This window comes from Typha angustifolia, chromosome 1 (genome assembly GCF_048772165.1).
Source record: "Typha angustifolia cultivar Huaian chromosome 1, ASM4877216v1, whole genome shotgun sequence".
Classification (NCBI taxonomy): domain Eukaryota; kingdom Viridiplantae; phylum Streptophyta; class Magnoliopsida; order Poales; family Typhaceae; genus Typha; species Typha angustifolia.
Window position 1 is genome coordinate 1,471,117 of NC_133239.1, and position 19,349 is coordinate 1,490,465.

The 19,349-nt window shown below is 39.6% G+C and overlaps 6 protein-coding genes across 7 annotated transcripts; 3 read left to right on the forward strand and 3 right to left on the reverse strand.

Annotated features, from left to right (window-relative positions):
• On the forward strand, positions 1-4,621 carry LOC140764351 (protein SPA1-RELATED 3). 2 transcript variants are annotated; one of them, XM_073102878.1, is made up of 8 exons: positions 3-201; positions 479-1,001; positions 1,103-1,260; positions 1,636-2,617; positions 2,692-2,838; positions 2,979-3,290; positions 3,576-3,635; positions 4,198-4,621. In XM_073102878.1, exons 2-8 carry the CDS (start codon positions 549-551, stop codon positions 4,384-4,386), a joined length of 2,301 nt encoding a protein of 766 aa, XP_072958979.1. In that variant the 5' UTR covers positions 3-201; positions 479-548; the 3' UTR covers positions 4,387-4,621. The 2 variants fall into 2 exon arrangements, with proteins under 2 accessions (XP_072958989.1, XP_072958979.1); XM_073102888.1 differs by lacking the exon at positions 3,576-3,635 and having other exon boundaries at positions 1-1,001.
• A 1,068-nt stretch (positions 4,622-5,689) lies between these two features.
• On the forward strand, positions 5,690-6,730 carry LOC140759626 (uncharacterized). Its single transcript, XM_073096240.1, has 3 exons — positions 5,690-5,890; positions 6,000-6,228; positions 6,321-6,730. Exons 1-3 carry the CDS (start codon positions 5,690-5,692, stop codon positions 6,728-6,730), a joined length of 840 nt encoding a protein of 279 aa, XP_072952341.1.
• Positions 6,729-9,581, forward strand: LOC140764030 (dihydroorotase, mitochondrial). The gene is made up of 7 exons (XM_073102464.1): positions 6,729-7,268; positions 7,347-7,528; positions 7,639-7,775; positions 8,214-8,379; positions 8,483-8,599; positions 8,807-8,967; positions 9,163-9,581. Exons 1-7 carry the CDS (start codon positions 7,084-7,086, stop codon positions 9,355-9,357), a joined length of 1,143 nt encoding a protein of 380 aa, XP_072958565.1. The 5' UTR covers positions 6,729-7,083; the 3' UTR covers positions 9,358-9,581.
• Positions 9,582-9,829: 248 nt separating this feature from the next.
• On the reverse strand, positions 9,830-11,188 carry LOC140762160 (pentatricopeptide repeat-containing protein At2g27800, mitochondrial-like). The gene has a single exon (XM_073099788.1). The coding sequence runs from the start codon at positions 11,145-11,147 to the stop codon at positions 9,972-9,974; it is 1,176 nt and encodes a 391-aa protein (XP_072955889.1). The 5' UTR covers positions 11,148-11,188; the 3' UTR covers positions 9,830-9,971.
• Positions 11,189-11,954: 766 nt separating this feature from the next.
• On the reverse strand, positions 11,955-12,893 carry LOC140758529 (non-classical arabinogalactan protein 31-like). Its single transcript, XM_073094734.1, has 2 exons — positions 12,576-12,893; positions 11,955-12,476 (listed from the first exon to the last, which is right to left on the reverse strand). The coding sequence occupies exons 1-2, from the start codon at positions 12,766-12,768 to the stop codon at positions 12,169-12,171; spliced, it is 501 nt and encodes a 166-aa protein (XP_072950835.1). The 5' UTR covers positions 12,769-12,893; the 3' UTR covers positions 11,955-12,168.
• Positions 12,894-13,939: 1,046 nt separating this feature from the next.
• On the reverse strand, positions 13,940-19,230 carry LOC140758518 (proton pump-interactor BIP131-like). Its single transcript, XM_073094723.1, has 9 exons — positions 18,996-19,230; positions 17,666-17,712; positions 17,322-17,594; positions 16,693-16,887; positions 16,429-16,608; positions 16,125-16,319; positions 15,151-15,249; positions 14,548-15,063; positions 13,940-14,463 (listed from the first exon to the last, which is right to left on the reverse strand). Exons 2-9 carry the CDS (start codon positions 17,705-17,707, stop codon positions 14,146-14,148), a joined length of 1,818 nt encoding a protein of 605 aa, XP_072950824.1. The 5' UTR covers positions 17,708-17,712; positions 18,996-19,230; the 3' UTR covers positions 13,940-14,145.
• Positions 19,231-19,349: the final 119 nt, after the last annotated feature.

Sequence of the window (19,349 nt, forward strand, 5' to 3'; positions counted from 1 at the left end):
GACTCCACCACTGTGCTCGTAATAAGTGGTGGTACAGTATGGTTGGCGAATTTTGTGAGGCTGAGGCGCTCCTACGTCTACCCGAGATAGATACATGGATAGATAGAGAGCACAAGAAGCGAAGAACGCAATTCAACCAAGGAACAAGTGGTTTTATCCTTATCTGCCTCCTTCCTTCTTGCTGCTCTCACTGCCATACAGGTAAAAGAGGAGTTTTTTGTTTTTTTCTTTCTTTCTTTCTTTCTGTCCCTCTTCCGTCGATAATTCCGAAGGTTAGAGCTCGGTTTCTGAGACTAATGGCGATTTCCTCAAATGGGTTTTTCTAGTCTTCCTTCTTCTTCTTCTTCTTCTTCTAGTGTTGTTTGTCTTAATATAAACCAGAAAAGGGAGAAGCTTTTGTGTATTTTTCCGGGAAGTTTCAAGCGATAGAGCTCGATTTCTGAGGTTTATGGCGGTTTTGGCAAATGGGTTTTGTTAGATGTCGTCTGTTGGAAGTATTCTGGTGCAAAAGGCGCGATCTTGAGGCGTATTCCATGGGGTAGTTAGTAATGGATGGATCCGAGGAGCCTTCTGAGGTGAATTATGATGGCAATGGCTGCGGTAGCGGCTACAGCCGAGGTGGATCAACCAAGGAGGAGAAAGAAGAGGCTAAAACTATAAGCTTGAGGCAATGGCTAGACCGGCCCAGGCGGCGGGTGAACCTGCTTGAATGCCTTCGCATATTCCGCCAGGTGGTTGAGGCGGTGAGTCTCGCGCATTCGCGGGGTCTTGTCGTCGGTAATGTCCGGCCCTCGTGCTTTGCCATTTCGTCCTTCAATCGTGTATCATTCATCGCGCCCACCTCCTGTTCGACGTCGGGCCCTAATGAGCTCGGTGGAGGCGATCCTTCGAACGAGATGTTGGTTATGGAGTCGGATTGCTATACTACACCGGAGGAAGCCAACGGTGGGAGTATGACAATAGCATCGGACGTTTATCGTTTGGGTGTTATTCTATTTGAGGTGAAGATTTTATTTTGGGAGATTTATTGTACTTTTTCTCGTGATTAATTTTGTTCATCTTCGTAGTTTGATGGTTGGTATGTCTGGTTTCTTATGAGTAGTTGTTCTGCACGTTTGAATCATTGGATGAGAAGTTGGCGTCCATGTCAGACTTGAGACATCGTGTGCTTCCACCAGAGTTGCTACTCAAGTGGCCAAGGGAAGCTTCCTTCTGCTTGTGGTTGCTGCACCCTCAGCCTGATACCCGGCCGAAAATGTGGTCAGTTTTTAAGTATTTGTTCTCATTCGCCTACAGATTATAGTTCATGGCATCTTACAGTTGGTTAATCTATGGAATGTTTGATCTAAGTTGTGATCTATGTTAATATGATTATCTATGAATTAGATTAGGCTTATGTATTAGCATAAAAAATGCTCGACCAATATAATTAACATGAAATTTAGGCATCTCAGTACTTCTTGATGTGTTATGTATGTCATATGCCTAGGCAGTTAAAAACCTGCAAATTAACTAGATGATAGTTCAAGTGCATAAATATCTAATAATGTATGCATGTCTTAATAGTTCGTGTCCCTCTGTTTGAGTTCTTGAAAATAGAAATTCTGACTGTATATTTGCATAATATATCGCCAGTGAACTGTTACAGAGTGGGTTCCTCGACCAACCAAGGGACAACCTTGGAGAGCATGAAGAAGCAGTAAAAGTGAGACGGGAGATAGAAGATCAGGAATTACTGCTGGAGTTTCTCTTGCAAGCGCAACAAAGGAAGCAGGAAATTGCAAATAAGTTGTGTAAGAGTGTCGCCGTTCTCTCTGCTGACATAGATGAGATTCTACACCAGCAGTCAATTCTTAGGCAGAGAAGGGGTTTACCCTTGGAGGTGATTAAGAATGACTATTCAGCAATTGCTAGGTTGGATCAAGCCCTGCAGTACCCGAGAATGAATGAAGATTCATCCTGCTATAGTTCAAAAAAGCATAGCAGGACTGAGGCTCAGAGTTTTAACCTAGAGGAACAGAAAAGCAATCTTGCTGGCGGTCCTAGGTTGGAGTCACATCTGCAGATTCATGAAAATGTACTGTCAAAAAGTTCAAGGTTGATGAAGAACTTCAAAAAACTTGAAGCAGCATATTTTTCAGCAAGAGAAAAGTCGATGGAACAAATTGACAATCCTACAAGAAGTGACAGCCTTGTAACTAATAATGGCATAGCATCCATTATTAGGACTGCAAGAAGTTCAGTTGATGATATTATTTCTAGAGAGAGCTATAATACTAGAAGGCAAAATCGATGGATGAATCCCTTTCTTGATGGATTATGCAAGTACCTATCCTTCAGTAAGTTGAAGGTTAAGGCAAGCTTGAAGCAAGGAGATATGTTAAGTTTCTCAAATTTAGTGTGCTCCTTAAGTTTTGATCGAGATAAAGAACTCTTTGCGACGGCTGGTGTAAATAAGAAAATAAAAATCTTTGAATGTGAGATGATCCTAAATGAAGATCGAGACATCCATTATCCTGTAGTTGAGATGTCTAATAAATCAAAATTAAGCTGTATTTGTTGGAACAATTACATGAAGAGCCAAATAGCTTCAAGTGACTTTGAAGGTGTTGTGCAGGTGGAAAACTTTTTAATTTTGAAAATTTGTATATATCTCTACATACTTATACAATTCCTTTTAGTGCATTTCAGGTGTGGGATATTACAAGAAACCAGGCTTTTGTAGAGATGAGGGAGCATGAAAGGCGTGTATGGTCTGTTGATTTTTCAAATGCAGATCCAACAAAGTTGGCCAGTGGAAGTCATGATGGTGCCATCAAGCTGTGGAATATCAATCAGGCAATATATTCTTGCACTTCATATATGCCAGCTTTTAAGCTATATGTACCATGGTCATCACAATTGACATTATCATGGTGACTTCACATCTCCGGATGCTATTCTGTTTCCATAAATGTCTGTTTTAGTGAATGTTGCAGGCTGGAAGTATTGGTACAATCAAAACAAAGGCACATGTTTGCTCGGTTCAGTTCCATCCTGATTCGGCTAGTTCACTTGCAATTGGTTCAGCAGATCACAATATCTACTGCTATGATCTTCGTAACTTCGGGATACCTTGTACTACTCTTGTTGGTCACACAAGAACTGTGAGTTTTATTAAGTATCTAGATTCTTCAACTATTGTGTCTGCATCCACCGACAACTCGTTGAAGCAGTGGGACTTGTCTTCATGTCAAACAAGTGTAAACGACAATCCTGTCCAGACCTTCACGGGGCATACAAATATAAAGGTATATTGATATGTTTAGTTTTAATTTATTTTTCCGTATTGCAGGACCAATGTAGTGCTTATCTAGCTTATTGGTTTCTTAATTTGGCCAATTCTTTCAATCAACAACTACATATGTATATATTAAATAATTCAGATCCTCTGCTTAAATCCTTTTTTTTTTTTCTTGCACTAGAAGTGACAAAAAGATGCATGTTCTCTTGACATATCTTCAGACCCCCATTTTATTTATGGCAAGCATCTTCTTATGTTTCTATTTTTTATTATGGCTGTTGCATTATTCCAGAACTTTGTTGGCCTTTCAATATCTGATGGGTACATTGCCACTGGATCAGAAACAAATGAGGTATGCAATATCAATATTAAATTGAGACTAACTTATCGTTGATTGACGAAATTACTTTCCAGCACTTTCAAAATTTCATCAAAAAGGATAGCAATAGTTGTTCCATCTTCATATTCAGCTTGATAGTTGTGGCTTGCTATTCAATCGAAGTGTTCACTTTGTCAACAAGAATATTAAACTATCTCTGTTGGAATTTGTCAAAAAAGTGCCAACTCGTACTTCTCTATTTTGACATTCTTTAACCCTACTTGCACCCACCCTAACTCGTTGATATAACTGTAATTTGTGCCCTTCTTTGAACTCTTCTGAACACAACAAAAGTTGCCATGTAAGAGTATTTTTTGGATCCTCCAAGAGTGGATATCCAGACATCACATTGGATAAGGTTTCTTATTACTATGTCAAAAATTTGAGGGAGCTCTTTCTCTTTAAACAGTTGGACAGTCATATTAGACCTGCATGTGTTATGATGTTTGTGCTCAAAATGAGTCGTAAACTCGTTCGTATATACCATGCATTTTATAACTATGCTAACAATCTCTCTTATTCTGCTGCTTATTAGGTTTTTATCTATCACAAAGCTTTCCCTATGCCGGTCTTGTCATATAAATTCGATGTTACCGATCCCATGTCTGGCCAGGAAGTTGATGATCCCTTGCAGTTCGTTTCTTCGGTGTGTTGGCGGGGTCAGTCATCGACATTACTTGCTGCAAATTCCAGCGGGAGCATCAAGCTCTTGGAGATGGTCTGACTTTGTCACTGATTACGCATCGATCATGCCATCATCAAATCATTTTTCTCTCCATTAAATGACTAATGCGTGTATGACGAGCTTGTCAAATTTTGTTTGTTCATAGAATGTATAGGAAAAGTTGATAGAAATTGTACCATAAGAATGAAAGCAAGAAATCAGAAGTAATCAATCGTTCATGTACATCGCAGATGGAAAAAGTTATACCGTAGCCATGGAGATCATTTTTCTATAATTCTTGCCTAATTTGTATTCCCTCATTATTTCCTCAACTTGATTTTGTAGTCCTAATATTACTTTGAATACATATATATATATATATATATATATATATATATATATATATATATATATACTATTATAACCTCCAATAAAACAGAGCATTTGTATCACTTCAATAGTTTGGATAAATTGAATACTTTTCAATCTGTCATATATATGAGTTATCCACTTAATCAGAGAGGTTGGTGGTGGCGAATATTGTTCATGATTGCCGAGTTGGGCAGTCTTCTTGAGAAGGGGCTGAATATCTACAACATGTAGCATGTCGAAAATCAGAGAATTATAATTTTATTATTAGAATAATCTCATCTTATCCTTTCCATGTCTTGGAATTGTGGTTGGAATAGTTATCCAGACAAAACTATTCCCATTCAAGGCGGGCCACTGAAAAAGAACTAGTTGAAGCCGAGTTCCAATCATTTGTTACCTCACAAATTTTCCATCTCTAGTCTCGATTTTAATTTTTCTTTTTCGTCTGGATTAGCTTAAATTTAATTACCATGTGATTTACATTTAATGAGTGCTTGAAATTCTCCATTTTATATCTTTTTCTGTCATTATTGTAAGATATTAATCCGACAAGCACGATAGCTACTGTTCTTGTCGTCCTCTAAGATTAATTTCCCCACGCGTTTCATCGTTGCTATATCCATGAGCATGGGCGACCTTTAACTATATTTATTAAGCTATAATACTTGGATTAGAGGGGATTGATTCATAAAAATTATTCTCTTAATTTAGCAACCAACCAAAGCAACAAAAATCTAAGGATAAATCCCTAGCCCGTGTCCACTCATACTAATAATTCGTCATAATAATTGACACGGATACATGACGTGGATCTGCGCTGGTGACAAATGTTGACTAACCTAGCCTACCATCTCCATTCTCCACGTCCAACCGGAACATCCAACAGCAAGACGCCACGTCGAACTTGGCCAGTCCATTTTCCACGTCATCACGTGGGCCAACAAGGCGGTCTTAGGACTGGTATATATAAACGGGTCCATGAAAGGTCGGAATGGACACTGAGTCTATAGAGATGGGAGAGAAGGGGAGGGAGACGGTGATGAGCCTCTCAGACATGGTCATGGGCTTCTTTGAGGAGGTCGAAGAAGAGCGCTGGGATAAAGCCGGCGGCGAAGAAGCCGGTGACGATGACGACGACGACGACGGAGAAGAATCCAGGGGTTTCTGGCAGACGCAACACCGGCTCCTCCAAGTACGTAATTATATATATCTATATTTATCCAAGTGGTCACAGATTCCAATTTATAAACATGTACAAAAGCTGTACAGATATTAATTAATTAATATTATACATATCACAGGAAGCATTGGCTAAGAGTAGCTCCACGGAGAGGAGGATAAGGATGGATACAGAGGATGCCGTAAGGAATATGAACTCTGGGAGTTTTGTTTGTTTTTGCTCAAATCTTATGGCCAAGGAGTACTGCAGGAGCTGCACACTGCGTTACATCACGGAACGGCTTAAAAAATCTGGGTATAATAGTGCTCTTTGCAAGTCCAAATGGAGGAGTTCATTAGATATTCCTTCAGGTATATAAGTTTTATATCAACTCATATATATATATGTATATATGAACGTTGTCATCATGATGTAATCGTTGAAGCTATCAAATTGTATGCAGGAGAGCATAGCTACGTAGACGTAGTGATGGAGTCGAGAAGTGGGAAGAGAAGCCCAGTAAGAGTCGTCGTCGAGTTTAACTTCCGAGCCGAGTTCGAGATGGCGAGAGCTAGTGAGGAGTACAACCACCTCGTGGGTGTACTGCCGGAGATCTTTGTAGGCAAGTCTGAGAAGGTAAAGAGCGTAGTGAAGATCATGTGTGCTGCGGCAAAGAAGTGCATGAAGGATAACAAGATGCATATGGCACCGTGGAGGAAGGATAAGTATATGTTATCCAAGTGGTTATCCACTCCGGATAGGATAGCACCAGGGGCCTTTATGCCCATCGATTTTGTTACACAAAGGCAGCCTAAGTCAAGGGCTTCCATGTTGACATTTGATTTGCATCCAACTCCTCTCCAGGTTGCATGAAATTAATGCGTTAATATGCATATATATTTAGACAAATTTACTAAACAGAATCATAGTACGAGAACAGTGGTATTTTCACTGTTTGATTTTTATATAAAGTGCTATTGGCTTTATTTAACCGGATCCTATCCATATTGTTCCTCACCCGATCCAATTTCCAACCAGAGAAATAAACTAGCATTATCGGATCCCAAATACGAATCCGATTCTTTTATCTGGTCTCCAACGAACCTATTCGTCGTTCGAATTGCTTATCGGAATGAAACAATTTTATCGGAGTAAATCCGGATTCGTTTATTTCGTCCTCCTCCCCTCTTATCCCTACCGCCTCCCTCCTGTCCGCCGTCTCCTCGATGCTTGCTTATTCCGCTTATCGAGCATTCGAAACCCCCAGGCCGGTGGGCTATTCCATTACAATCTCTCGCAATCCGAAGAGAACCCGAAGAGGAGCGAGAATGGAGCTCGCGATCACGAAGCCCGACGATTGGCATCTCCATCTCCGCGACGGCGACATTCTCCAAGCAGTAGTGTCGCATAGGTACCTCCCCTCTCCTTGCTCTTCTCGATCTCGAAATATGCGGATGCCTTCTAGGTCTTAATGGTGTCATCGACGCAGCGCGAGGCATTTCGGGAGGGCGATCGTGATGCCGAACCTGAAGCCGCCGGTCACCACCACGGCTCGAGCCGTGGCTTATAAAGAAGCGATCTTGAAGGCGATTCCGACCGGAAGTGAGTTCAACCCGCTGATGACGCTATACCTGACGGATGAGACGAGCCCCGAGGAGATCAAGATTGCCAGTGAGTTGTTCTTTTTCACTTGATTTAAATTTTTTAAAGTAGGATGAAATAAGTTTATATGTCCCTTTTATTACTGTTCGTATTTGTGATTTTTTATTTTTCTTTGTCAGGGAAGAGTGGAGTTGTTTATGCTGTAAAGTTGTACCCTGCCGGAGCAACTACCAATTCTCAAGATGGAGTTACAGATGTTTTTGGGAAGTGCTTACCTGTTCTTGAGGAGATGGTGAAGCAAGAGATGCCATTGCTTGTAAGTAAGTTGGCTTTTTTTTTTTAACTGTAAGATTCATGCATATTACTTGCGTAGATTTGATCTTGCTATGCACAGATAACTGCATTCCTATGTCCATACTTGTGAAGCAAGACCTGAGTTGATGAATGAAAATGCTCGTGTATGCCGTCATGCCATGTTTACTTCAATTTTTTTACGAGTAGAAAAATCAACACCATGTCAAGAATTTAGTAAGTTCAAAATTAACACTTTGCAAGCTGGGAACTGTATTTATATGAACAGCGAAACTATTAGGAGAAACAGCGGATCTCTAATTGTAACATTCAGAATCATTTTCAGGTTAACATATTTTCTATACCTAGGCTACTTTATTTCATTGCTAATGATTCCTTCACTTGTATCATTTTGACAATGGCGGTCACTGAGAGACTACTTCCTTGCGAAATCACTTTGCAGGTTCATGGGGAAGTTACTGATCCAGATGTTGACACATTTGACCGTGAGAAGGTCTTCATTGAAACGATATTAGCACCTCTTGTCCAGAAATTTCCTCAGCTCAAAATTGTAATGGAACATATCACTACCTTGGATGCAGTGAGGTTCATAGAATCATGCAACAAAGGTCTGAACTTTGTCACATAATTTGCTTTTCCCTCGTCTGAATTTTCTCATTTCTTTGAAGGATATTCTTCTTCCGTAATTGAACGATATTTCCCATTCTTCAGACACTGTTGCTGCAACTGTGACTCCACAACATCTTCTTCTCAATAGAAATTCATTGTTTAAGGGCGGTTTGCAGCCTCACAACTATTGTCTTCCAGTACTGAAAAGAGAAATTCATAGTAAGACCAATGATCCCTTTGCCATGTAAAATTTATTCCATTCTTGCTTCCTATATGTAGCATAATGTACTTTTTATCGCATGCGACCTGTATGTGAGTAACTTGAACAATGATTGTGATGCGCCCTAATGTTAAAATGATTGCATCTTGCTAGCAATTATCTTTTGATTCGACATCCAACTTCTCAGACATTTGAAAATTTTATAGGACAAGCTATAGTATCAGCTGTGACAAGTGGCAGCAGACAATATTTTCTTGGCACCGACAGTGCTCCACATGAGAGACGAAGAAAAGAGTGTTCATGTGGATGTGCAGGCATATATAGTGCACCTGTTGCTTTGTCTCTTTATGCCAAGGTATTTGAACAGGTAAGCTCTCTCTATCTCATTGTAAAGTTTTATAGAAGTAGATCTTTTTTTTCTTTGTTTTCTTTTTATTGTTGTGTAGATAAGCTAGGTGGTAATAAGGAGGCACACGAGATGTTAGTTTGATAGGTCATTTATGTTGCAGAATCAATCATTTTATCTGTTGTATAAATATATCTTGTTATGTTTCTTTATCAGGCTGGTGCTCTTGACAAACTAGAAGCATTTACAAGCTTCAACGGGCCAGATTTTTATGGCCTTCCAAGGAACACTTCGAGGATGGTATTGAGAAAGAGCACATGGGAAGTACCCAAAACCTACACGTATCCATCTGGAGAACTAGTGCCTATGTTTGCCGGCGAGACTCTCGAATGGCTTCCGTTCGACATCTGACCATTTTACAATTCGAAGAGTTGTATTTTGTTTCATTTGCATATAGCGGCATGTAACAAGCTGTTGCTCGTTCCCTGCTATCTTTTTCTCCTCTTGTAACCCAATTAGGCGGCATTTTTGAGTGCGGTCCTTAAAAGGTTAAGTTACATATTTATTTTGGCTAATCAATCAATAATCACTTCTTTGTTCTTGCGAACAATTTAGAATTTTTTTCTTTCTTTTTGTGAATGAATAATTATGTTGAATCATCAGGTAGGAATTATATGCTCAGAGTTACTGTGCTGTGTGTTCTATGTCAATGTCGTGAACTTGTAATACATAGTGGAGTTTTATCTTCTGTGGTACATAATTAGCAAGCAAGTCTCCTTAATGTACTACGGTTTGCTGGAAACATACTTTCAGGAGTTGCGGCTACTAGATCACCTACTAAAAACTGATCGAAGAAATGAAGACAAATGACAAATTTAAAAGCTTAAAATCCTTCAATTCTCAACATTTTGATCCTAAATATCCGACCACTCACAAAGTATTTGGTGGAGGAGGAGATTCTACTCAAAGAAATCATTTATTTTTCCAAGATATAAGAACCTATGAACAATTAAAATGTATTTATCTCATTTCTCATATCTTAATCCATTCGACACTACCAGATCATCCTCCCCAAACTCCTCCTGAATCCAACTTCGCAGCTCCCTGCTCATCCTCCCATCTACCACCTCCCTCTCCTCCATCTCCCTCACCAGCCCCACTGCCTCCGCCTTTCTTCCCCTTCTACAAATCTCCTCTAACAACGCCCGGCACGTAATCCCGTCGACGGCTCTCCCCATCTCCGCCACCGTCCACATCACCCTCTCCGCCGCCGCAACCTCGCCTTCCATCGCCAGCGCACTCACAAGCGAATTCCCCGCCTTCGCACTCAACATCAGGCCCTTCTCACGCATTTCATCAAACAACTCCTGTGCATTCCTCGTTCTCCCCTGCGCAGATAGCCCGTGTATTAAATAACTATAAGTGCATGAATCCGGCTCGCATTTGTACACCGGACCCATCTGGTGGAATATTCTTAGCGCATCGTTGAGATGAAGCGACTGCGAGTATCCTTTAACCAGAGCATTAAGCGACATCACGTCCGGCTCGACATGCGCATCAACCATTTGCCGAAATAGCGCACTGACGATATCCATGTAAACGTAGTGTATGTAAGAATTGGGCCCGCCGCGAGCCAGGAGAGCGGTGAAGAGAAGGTTGTAAGTGTGGGCATTCGGATGAACACTTGGGTCAGGAGAAGTGCGCATGCGAGTGTAGACATGCATGGCTTTGCCGAGCTTCCTTGCTTCGCAGTAAAAGTAAATGATGGTGTTGTAGAGCGTTGAGGTGACGGGGAAGGAGGGAAGGGAAAGGGATAGAGAGGTGATAGAGTCGAACTCGGTGTAGAGGCGAGAAGAGCCGAGCTTTTTGATAGTGATGAGGAAGGGGTTGGGATCGGGGCGGAAGCGAGGGTGGTGGAGATACCACGAGAGGAGGTGAAAGCAGAGGAGAGGGTTGGATTCGCGGGTTAGGGTTTCGGCGAGGTCGGAGGAGGAGAAGCGAGGAGGGAGGGAGGAGATGGCGCGATCGAGGAGGGTGGGGTCGAGGGGTTGGGGTTTGGATTTGGATTTGCCGCGCTTGCTTCGGGGAAGGCGACGGGTGGAATAGGGAGAGGCGGATAAGGGGTTGGAGAAGGGGACAGGGGACTTATTCTTGATGGATTGGAATAAGGTGAAGGGATGGCGGAGAGTTATCCGAATCATTGGGGGAATTGGAAGGGCGGCGGTGTTCGTAATTGTTAAGTGTAGACGAAGATGGATAGTTTGGTGAGATCTAGGAGAGTTGGTTGAAAGTTTAACGGGTCGGATCCCATCCAGTGATCCGAGTCCAGTCCTTCTATGTGGTTAGATTTGCAAGATAATTTCACTTTATAATCACATTACATATATAGACCAAAATATACCTTATTTTGCTAAAAAGGGTTATCCTGTCATGGGGTTGAGCCTTGAAGTTGGCTGTGGAAAAGAATTTTACATTTGTTAAGTCCTAATGTGGTTCAGCTTGACTTCTCAGCAATGAGATAACTCGAAGATTAGCTAGGCATCTCCATAGTTTAGTATTGGCTTGACAGTATTTAACTTTGAGGTCTAGTCTAGTAGCACAATAATTTAAAGCAGTAGTTTGATGCGATAATTAACTAGCCTACAACTCGATTAATGAGAGGGCTGAGTCGACTAACCTAATTGTTTAATTCAATATTTTGAGACTTATGAGTCTCTGTACGTATCGAAAGAGGATTTATCTTTTTATTCATTGTCTAACTTATGAGGTCTTTAATAATAGAAAAGAGAAGTTATCCCTAATCTATCCACAAATATGTTGCTGTTATTCTGAATAACGTACCTTCTAATTGAAATATGCCATCCGATATTTTAGAAATAAAAGTAAATTCTTACCGTATGCTAAATAGTTTCATAAAAAGAAGAGGATGGGATTACTTTTAAACCCCTATTTGATCCTCTATTTGTTCTTAATATTTAAAAGTAAAGAAATACAAGAAAACAAAAAGGGAAGAAAAGGTAGCACGTCAAAGTAATTTATTACGACTCAAAACAAACACGAACAAGTAACACAAAGCATTTTGTCATTTTGGTAAGCTCTCAACACCAAGAACAACGTTATTCGTCTTCCTACTACTAACGTCAGGAACTACTGTTCCTACTCCTCTTATGCTCCAATTAGCTATTACGATTGCCAGAATATTGTCGTCCAAATCTCATGGGGTTACATCTGAGGACACATAGTGACGTTTCTGGGGCCAAACACAAAGGCACCAGCAGTGTAAAGAATTTGTAGTTCATTATTAGGCAACTTGAGCACCCTCTCAAACTTCAGTGCAGCCCCTCCTCTTCCAGGGTACACGGCCACGTTGCAGTACCGCAACGGCGACGGCTTGACGAAGACCCTGCACTTCCGGGCCGTGAAGCTTGTCAGCGTCGACGTCTGGATCAAGAAGTAGCCGTTGGAATCGGTGGTTGCCTTTACCGTCGCGCCGCGCTTTCCGACGATACATAGTAGGCTAGCAGTAGCACCTAGCATGCATGATAGAGAGTAAGATTTAAAGATGAAAGTTAAAAAGAAAGAATGATGATAAGAATTTTATTGATATCTCAAGAGAGATTGAAGCAGACCAGGAACAGGTGATGCATCCATGGACTTATCATAGCCCTGGAGCTTGCATGACTTGCAGAAGACAATGCCTTCAATACCAACACTAAAATTTGTTGGGTGTCGGAAGGTAATGGCATTGGCATTAGAAGGTAGAGAGCCCAGAAAGAGCACTAAAATTGGAAGAGACACAACAAGGCACCTGAACGAAGACATGTTCAACTCAATCAGCTTTTGGCAACCAACCAACTACGAAGAAGGGATCGGTTTGAGATGGGTTTGGGACTGGAGCCTTATTTATAGTGGGGCTTCGGCATGGGGATTTTGATCATTTAAATTCCACTGGAGATGCCATTGCCCAGTCGGTGCATAGCTAGTCAACTTCTTGATCTACATGTGAAACTGCAGTGCGTCATGAAAACTATCTAATTCTCCATTTTCTTATGCTTATTTTGTCCTTGCTCAAGAATGGGATGATCAAGTGATACTGGATTAGTGCATTGGAGAACCTTTCTGCATTAAAATAAACCACAATAAATTACTATCTTGCAGCCAAAGTATCGTGGGTTTGAGGGGATAAGGAATTTGCTATCCCAAAAAATTCTAATATTGCGTGAGGGGAAAGGGATGTGTAAAGTGATGCGTCGACCCAAGTGACTTAATGTCATCGTTCAATGGAGAAAGGAAGCTGCTCCTAATCTTCAGAACCATTTAGTAAATAGAGCCTATATATAAGTATATATATTAAATTTACCTTATAGAGAAACTTCTATGATCCATTTACCAATAAGATAAGGTCACTGTAGAAGTACCTCCCATCCTTAGCTGCCTGAGTGTACCTCGGAAGAAATTTTATACAAGAGTTGCAGTACTGATGAAGCAAGCCACACCAATAACCATGTGCCATTGAGCCACTGGTGGTTGGATAAATCATAGCTGCTGCACGAGAAATTATTAAAAATAAAAATATTTGGGTAAAATAAACAGATGAGTGAGATAGGAGGATGACAGAGGTGATAACTAGTGGAAAAGAGAAGAGTTGAGTGGTGTTTAAACTCGTATCAAAATTAACATTAATGAACTAAGTCTACATGACTAAAAGTTGAAGCTCATGTTACACTTTGTTTCAGATCACAGAAAGAAGAGACAGACAGAAACAATAGCTAACACAAAGTTATCAACTATTGGTGCCCTTTAATCACATACCTGGGAACAAATATATAATTGAAAACCAAAATCATAGATGTAAACAGAGAGAGAGAGAGAGAGTAAAAAAAACAGAAACTAATCATAAAGCCTCAAATTATGACATGCAAATAGCCAAATACCTTATTCCAGATATTTCTGTCTATTGCTGTAAATGCTAATTGTATGAATGAAGTCCAAGTGCTTGAAGCTTTCAGATGGTGGTAAATGTTCATTAAGAAAGATTCTACTACACTTTTTTGGTATATCATCCTCATACAACCGCAAGGACTACAAACAAGAAAAATGGGGAGAGTACAGGAAAAGAAACACCAGTTGTTCAAATGATTACTAATTAGGGCGCTCCTCAACTGCAAAATTGGGTCTATAAGCATTATAGTCAAAAGTCTAAATTCTCACAAACTGGTAGTAGTACCCAAAAACCACAAGAACCAGAGCTAATATTGCAGCAGGAGCAACCCATGTCCAGTACGGATTAGATTTTTTCCTTTTCAGTATGACTTTTGGGAGTTGACTATGAGTCTTCTTGGGTAAATTTCTGGACCTGACTTTATCATTCGGTTCCTTAGTTTTTGCCTGAGTTGGGGCTTCCAGCGTGACATCAGCTTCCGTCAACTCCCCAACCTTTGCATCAGTTTCAACCTGCTCATCAGAAGCAACAGGTGCTGATGCTGCAGCCTTCTTCTTAGCTTTCTTCTCCTTCTCCTGAAAGTGCATTTCAAAACATTACAAACTTCTCAAATCATGTTTAACGATGAATAGGAAAGAAATTTAAACCAGAATATTCACCTTTTGCTTTTTCTCAGCCTCCTTCTGGGCTCTAACTGCTGCTTTTGCTGCTGATTTCTCAGCTAGCTTTTTCTTCCGTTCCATCGCCAACTTAGCTTTTGCAATCTCCTCTTCTCTTTGCATTTCTTTCAACTTTTCAGCAGATATTTCTTTCGATTTTGAAGGCTTTTTCTCAGATTTTTCAGTATCAATTCTATTTGCAGTGTCCTCATACTCTTGCTTCCCTTTCAATTCTACTTCAGTAGTTCTAACAATCTCTTTGTCACTAACCTTGTCTGTAGGAGCAGTATCAGCTCGTGAAACAGGTTTGACAACCTCCTTTTCTTGCTTTGGAGCCACTTTTACTGGTGCTGTCTCTGTGACTGGGCGTGAATCCAAAATTATGGGCTTTTCATCAGGATTTCGCATCCGGCCATCCCTGCTCAGCTGTCTGTTATCGAGTGACGACAGTATCCTCCGCTCATAATCCTCTCTAAAGGCTTTACTGTTGCTCCATTGTGACATAAACTTTTCTACCTATCATGCAAAAGGAAAAGGTAGTAATGCTCAAAGTCAAAGCTGAATTAGTTCTGTAATGGATGACCAACGTGGACAAGATCAAACCTCACTGTGAGAAAGCCCTTCCAGTGCTGTTACATCTTTCTTTGCAGCAAGTTCCTTGGCATTGTTTAACATTGAACGATTTTGATAGTAGCATGTGTTCTGAATTGTAATTAAACCATAATAAGATGATTAAGTAAAGCTCCAGCAAACATAATGCATCTTTAGAGTCAAGAACATGGTCCCTCACCCTATTCTGCTCTTCCTATTAAATGCGATCCACACAATGCTTTGTGTACTTCAATTTTTAATTGGTGAATGCATAAAAATTCTCAAGGATCAGATTCTATTCAAAATTCTTTTCTCATTAATTATTAAAATCTATATTCCCAGGTAATCATAAATTTATAATTATTTGTTACTGCGTAGGAGTACTAGCACCAAAGAGAACCATTCTCTATTCAATTATTTTGCATTACTCTCACACAAAATATGTTGCAGTAGCACTTCTTTGATCAAATATCACATCATAAAACCACTACCAATAATCATTTATGATTTACAATTTAAGATAAAAGCACACCATATGAAGGACAGGAGTGACTGTTATACGAAGATCTCCTTACGTAAAGGAGGACATGTGTCATTATTATTCCTTCTGAATAATGAAATTCATTTTATTTCCAACATTTCAACTTGAGAGAATGACCAACATCATACTATGTATATGACCACTTTAGTATATCATTAGGTCTTCTAGCTATTTAAAGCGTACCTCCTAAAGTCAAGTATAACACCTGAAGGCATAAGTTCTTGCATTGATGATCATGATATCTCAATGCATAATTTCTTACATAACTGAAAGAGCAAATTATGTTTGAAAAATTGAAGTGGTACCAGAAGATTCAGAATAATCCAATGCCGAACAAAGTATATAACACTTGAATCAAAGATCCAAGACAGAGTTGCAGAAGGCAAAAAAAAAATCCTAATGCATGCCACCATGTAAAAACATAGTTCGAAACGGACACAATTACCATTGAATCACGTGATTTCCTCAGCTCATTTATGGTCTCAAATGCCTTGTCTTTTTTTTCATTCACAGATGCCAGATCCTCTTGTAAAGAACTAAGATCAGCATCTATAACCTTTAATTCGTCCTCTAGTTGCTTAATTCTTGTCCTGATTGCTTGTCGCTCCTTTCTAACTCCATCAATATCAGCACCTATTAACTGCAACAAGGTACATAAATTACCACATTTGCTTAATTTTGAACTAAAATATCCATACATGGGGAATTGCATAAGAGAAACTTCCAGCGTAGCAGGTAAACAGACTTACTTTAACCTGGTCTTGAATAGCTTCCTTCTGGCCTACTGAATCCTGAATCTTAGCCCTCATGGCAGAATTAGCAATCACTTTTCCTCTTGTCCCCTCAAGTTGTTTTATTTCCCTTAGCAATTGTTTCTCCTCATCCAAGGATATGCTTTCATGACTGATACGATAATGCAAGCTCTTAATCTAATTAAATATCACAAAAGGATAGTGTCATATACATCAGAAAATATATATCGAACACCTGACTAATGAGATAATTCAGCTTACCAAATCATTTAGTTCTTCTTCTGAAGAGCACAAACCCATACCCTTCTCCCTCGCAGCATTATTTGCATTACGGAGCTTTCCTAATGCAGTCTGGAGAGGTTCCATTTCTTTCATCTTCTCATTCACAGCTTCATTAAATTGTTTGTTCTCAGCTGACAAAGGCTTTAACTGTGCAATAACATTCGCTCGCTCAGACTGCAAAGGATCAAATATTTGATCTTAGATGGATAATAATGTGTGCAATTTTAAATAGCTTCCTTGATGTTGCAACAATGATGAATGAAAACATATATCACACAATGGAGCAGACTAAGACATTTAGAGGTAGAAAAAATAATAAATTCAGATCATTGTCTGAATAATCAAAGATCTCCCTTGTCATAAAAGTGCCATTGGTTCATACCATACCTTGCTGTCGCAATAATGAAAGATAGTAATGTATAATAAATTTTACAAGTTCAACAATTTCTCTTGCTGTAAATGATGGTAAATGAAGTAATACACATAGTGGAACATACCTAGGAAATTTACTAACTTGGAAGTATGAAACCTAATAAATAGTCAACTTTTCAAATCGTCACTTATAAGTAGGAGTTTTCATCAGAAAGAGTAATTAGTGCATGGCATACCCTCTTTGCTTTCAAGGCTTCAGTTATCTGGTATCGATTCTGATTCTTCTTCTGAATGTCCTTGTCAGCTTGTTCAATTTTCACCTTCATCTTTGGGTCTTCATATGACCGGAACTTAACAAAATAAAACGTATGTATTTGCTTGGGTTCAGGCCACTCATCAACAGCATCCTTGGGGAAATTGGCAGTACCCACATGATCCACTCCTGCCACCTCTCCAGTTGGTTCATTTTTGTTATCAACCAAACCAAATTTGGCTGATTCTTCAGGTCCCTGCACAAAATATTATTAGCTCTATAATCTGTCTCTCTAAACAGATTGTCTTATCCAGCAACTATCTTCACCTGCGCTTGTGTAATATCAGCCCCAATAATCTCCATGCCCATGATCTCTGCAAAGAGTTCCGAAATGAGTGCCATCGTGAAAGTAATAGAAAAAAGATTTTCCAAACATTCTACATTTACCAATCTAGACTTCAATACATGAACAGCCACACATCCAATGAATTTCTATCATAAGAAATGGCATGGTACAAGGAAAAAGAAAAAAAAGAGAGAGACATAAGCAACCTTATAATCATTGTAGAAACATGTGATGGGTCAATTCCTGATACACAGCTGAAACAGACTGATGTGGAGGCTAGATACTTCTCTCAAATGACAGTGCTTGAAAAATGATGGGGCTCCGATATATCATGGATAATCATTGAATACTGACGGACACCATGACATTTGCTAGTGAAGTTATTTATAAAGCCGTATATCCCATTAGGTATAGTAAATTTCTTTTTGCATTCAAAGCAAAGTTGCAAGAAGGATGCTTCACTAGACTAGGTGTTGATCTATGAACAATGAAGATGATAAGACAAGTTTATAATATAAGCTAGAAGAACATCAATGCAACCATGCTTAACCACTAGAACTTTATAACGTGAAATCAAGGAATGCAGCTACACCTCATAGCATGTTGCAGATTAAGCATTTCAAAATATTTCAACCCCCTTCAATTTCTTCTACTCGATAGATCAAATCTTTAAAAGATGCACATGTCATCTAAATTATCATATATAGGCTATCTGCAGAAGCAGGTCTGATATCATATATCCGTCACCAATATTGTGAACCCTAAATGGATCCTATTCCACTAGCTCTACTAAATGGTCTACAATCCCGCATCAAAATGCCGTTATTCATCGTTTAGGTGTGATCTAACTGCTCATATTCATGAATTCCAGCAAATTTCAAATTAGAAATCTTTTAGATCATCATCTTTGCTATTTCTACAACAACTTGGTGGTTTAAAAACCAAAAACAAAATAACCAAAAAAAAAAACTTGCAATAAATCAAAAACAACTACTTTTTTACAAATCCAAGATCTAAGCTTGGGGGATTCAGAAATCCGATCGAGCACAAGAAATATTTAAAGCACAAACTTTTCGCAAGAAATATTCAGATCACCGTGAGAACAACAAATACAAATCCGCAAGCAGCACAATCGATCAAAATACGCAAATTTACGACCAAAGAAAAAAAATTGTTGATCCGATCCGGAAGAATAATAATAACAATAATAAAAATAATAACAAGAACCCGATCTCAATCTAAACCAGCCAAAAAGGAAAGTAAAAGTAGAAATTATCCAAAGAAAAAAGGTAAGGGAATACGGATCGTCACCTCGATTCCAAGATCTCGTACGATCCTTTCGAATCGGAGCTGAGGGAGACCGGGTTAAGAAAAGAGTCTGCGACCGCTCTCGCCCCTCTCTTTTCCAAGGGAATGGAGCTATTTATGGAAGGCGATCTTTGAGGGAGACGGGTAAAAATAGGGATGGTAATAGATTAGGGTATAAACATAGATCCTTGTGGTAAAATTTGGGAGAGCGGATCGAGCACTATAAAGGTAGATGTCTCATTTACCTCGACTCGAGGTCTGACTGTCTTCTTCTGCCAAGAACCATTTCAACGTTTCCCATATGATAAGATATACAGTGGATCTAACTTGCCCTCCACCGAATTTACCTTTTTACCC

Excerpts from the sequence above, each read along its gene's own strand:
- LOC140758529 (XM_073094734.1), bottom strand. The coding sequence starts at position 12,768 with ATGTCTTCGTTCAGGTGCCTTGTTGTGTCTCTTCCAATTTTAGTGCTC. Across the intron at positions 12,477-12,575 it reads GGATGCATCACCTGTTCCTG|GTGCTACTGCTAGCCTACTA; the intron begins GTCTGCTTCAAT and ends CATGCATGCTAG.
- LOC140762160 (XM_073099788.1), bottom strand. The coding sequence starts at position 11,147 with ATGATTCGGATAACTCTCCGCCATCCCTTCACCTTATTCCAATCCATC.
- LOC140764351 (XM_073102878.1), top strand. The coding sequence starts at position 549 with ATGGATGGATCCGAGGAGCCTTCTGAGGTGAATTATGATGGCAATGGC. Across the intron at positions 1,261-1,635 it reads GATACCCGGCCGAAAATGTG|TGAACTGTTACAGAGTGGGT; the intron begins GTCAGTTTTTAA and ends ATATATCGCCAG. Across the intron at positions 2,839-2,978 it reads AGCTGTGGAATATCAATCAG|GCTGGAAGTATTGGTACAAT; the intron begins GCAATATATTCT and ends TGAATGTTGCAG.
- LOC140759626 (XM_073096240.1), top strand. The coding sequence starts at position 5,690 with ATGGACACTGAGTCTATAGAGATGGGAGAGAAGGGGAGGGAGACGGTG. Across the intron at positions 5,891-5,999 it reads CGCAACACCGGCTCCTCCAA|GAAGCATTGGCTAAGAGTAG; the intron begins GTACGTAATTAT and ends TACATATCACAG. Across the intron at positions 6,229-6,320 it reads TTCATTAGATATTCCTTCAG|GAGAGCATAGCTACGTAGAC; the intron begins GTATATAAGTTT and ends AATTGTATGCAG.
- LOC140758518 (XM_073094723.1), bottom strand. The coding sequence starts at position 17,707 with ATGGGCATGGAGATTATTGGGGCTGATATTACACAAGCGCAG. Across the intron at positions 16,320-16,428 it reads CTATTCAAGACCAGGTTAAA|TTAATAGGTGCTGATATTGA; the intron begins GTAAGTCTGTTT and ends ACCTTGTTGCAG. Across the intron at positions 15,064-15,150 it reads AAGGGCTTTCTCACAGTGAG|GTAGAAAAGTTTATGTCACA; the intron begins GTTTGATCTTGT and ends TTTGCATGATAG.
- LOC140764030 (XM_073102464.1), top strand. The coding sequence starts at position 7,084 with ATGCTTGCTTATTCCGCTTATCGAGCATTCGAAACCCCCAGGCCGGTG. Across the intron at positions 7,776-8,213 it reads AGCAAGAGATGCCATTGCTT|GTTCATGGGGAAGTTACTGA; the intron begins GTAAGTAAGTTG and ends ATCACTTTGCAG. Across the intron at positions 8,380-8,482 it reads CATAGAATCATGCAACAAAG|ACACTGTTGCTGCAACTGTG; the intron begins GTCTGAACTTTG and ends CCCATTCTTCAG.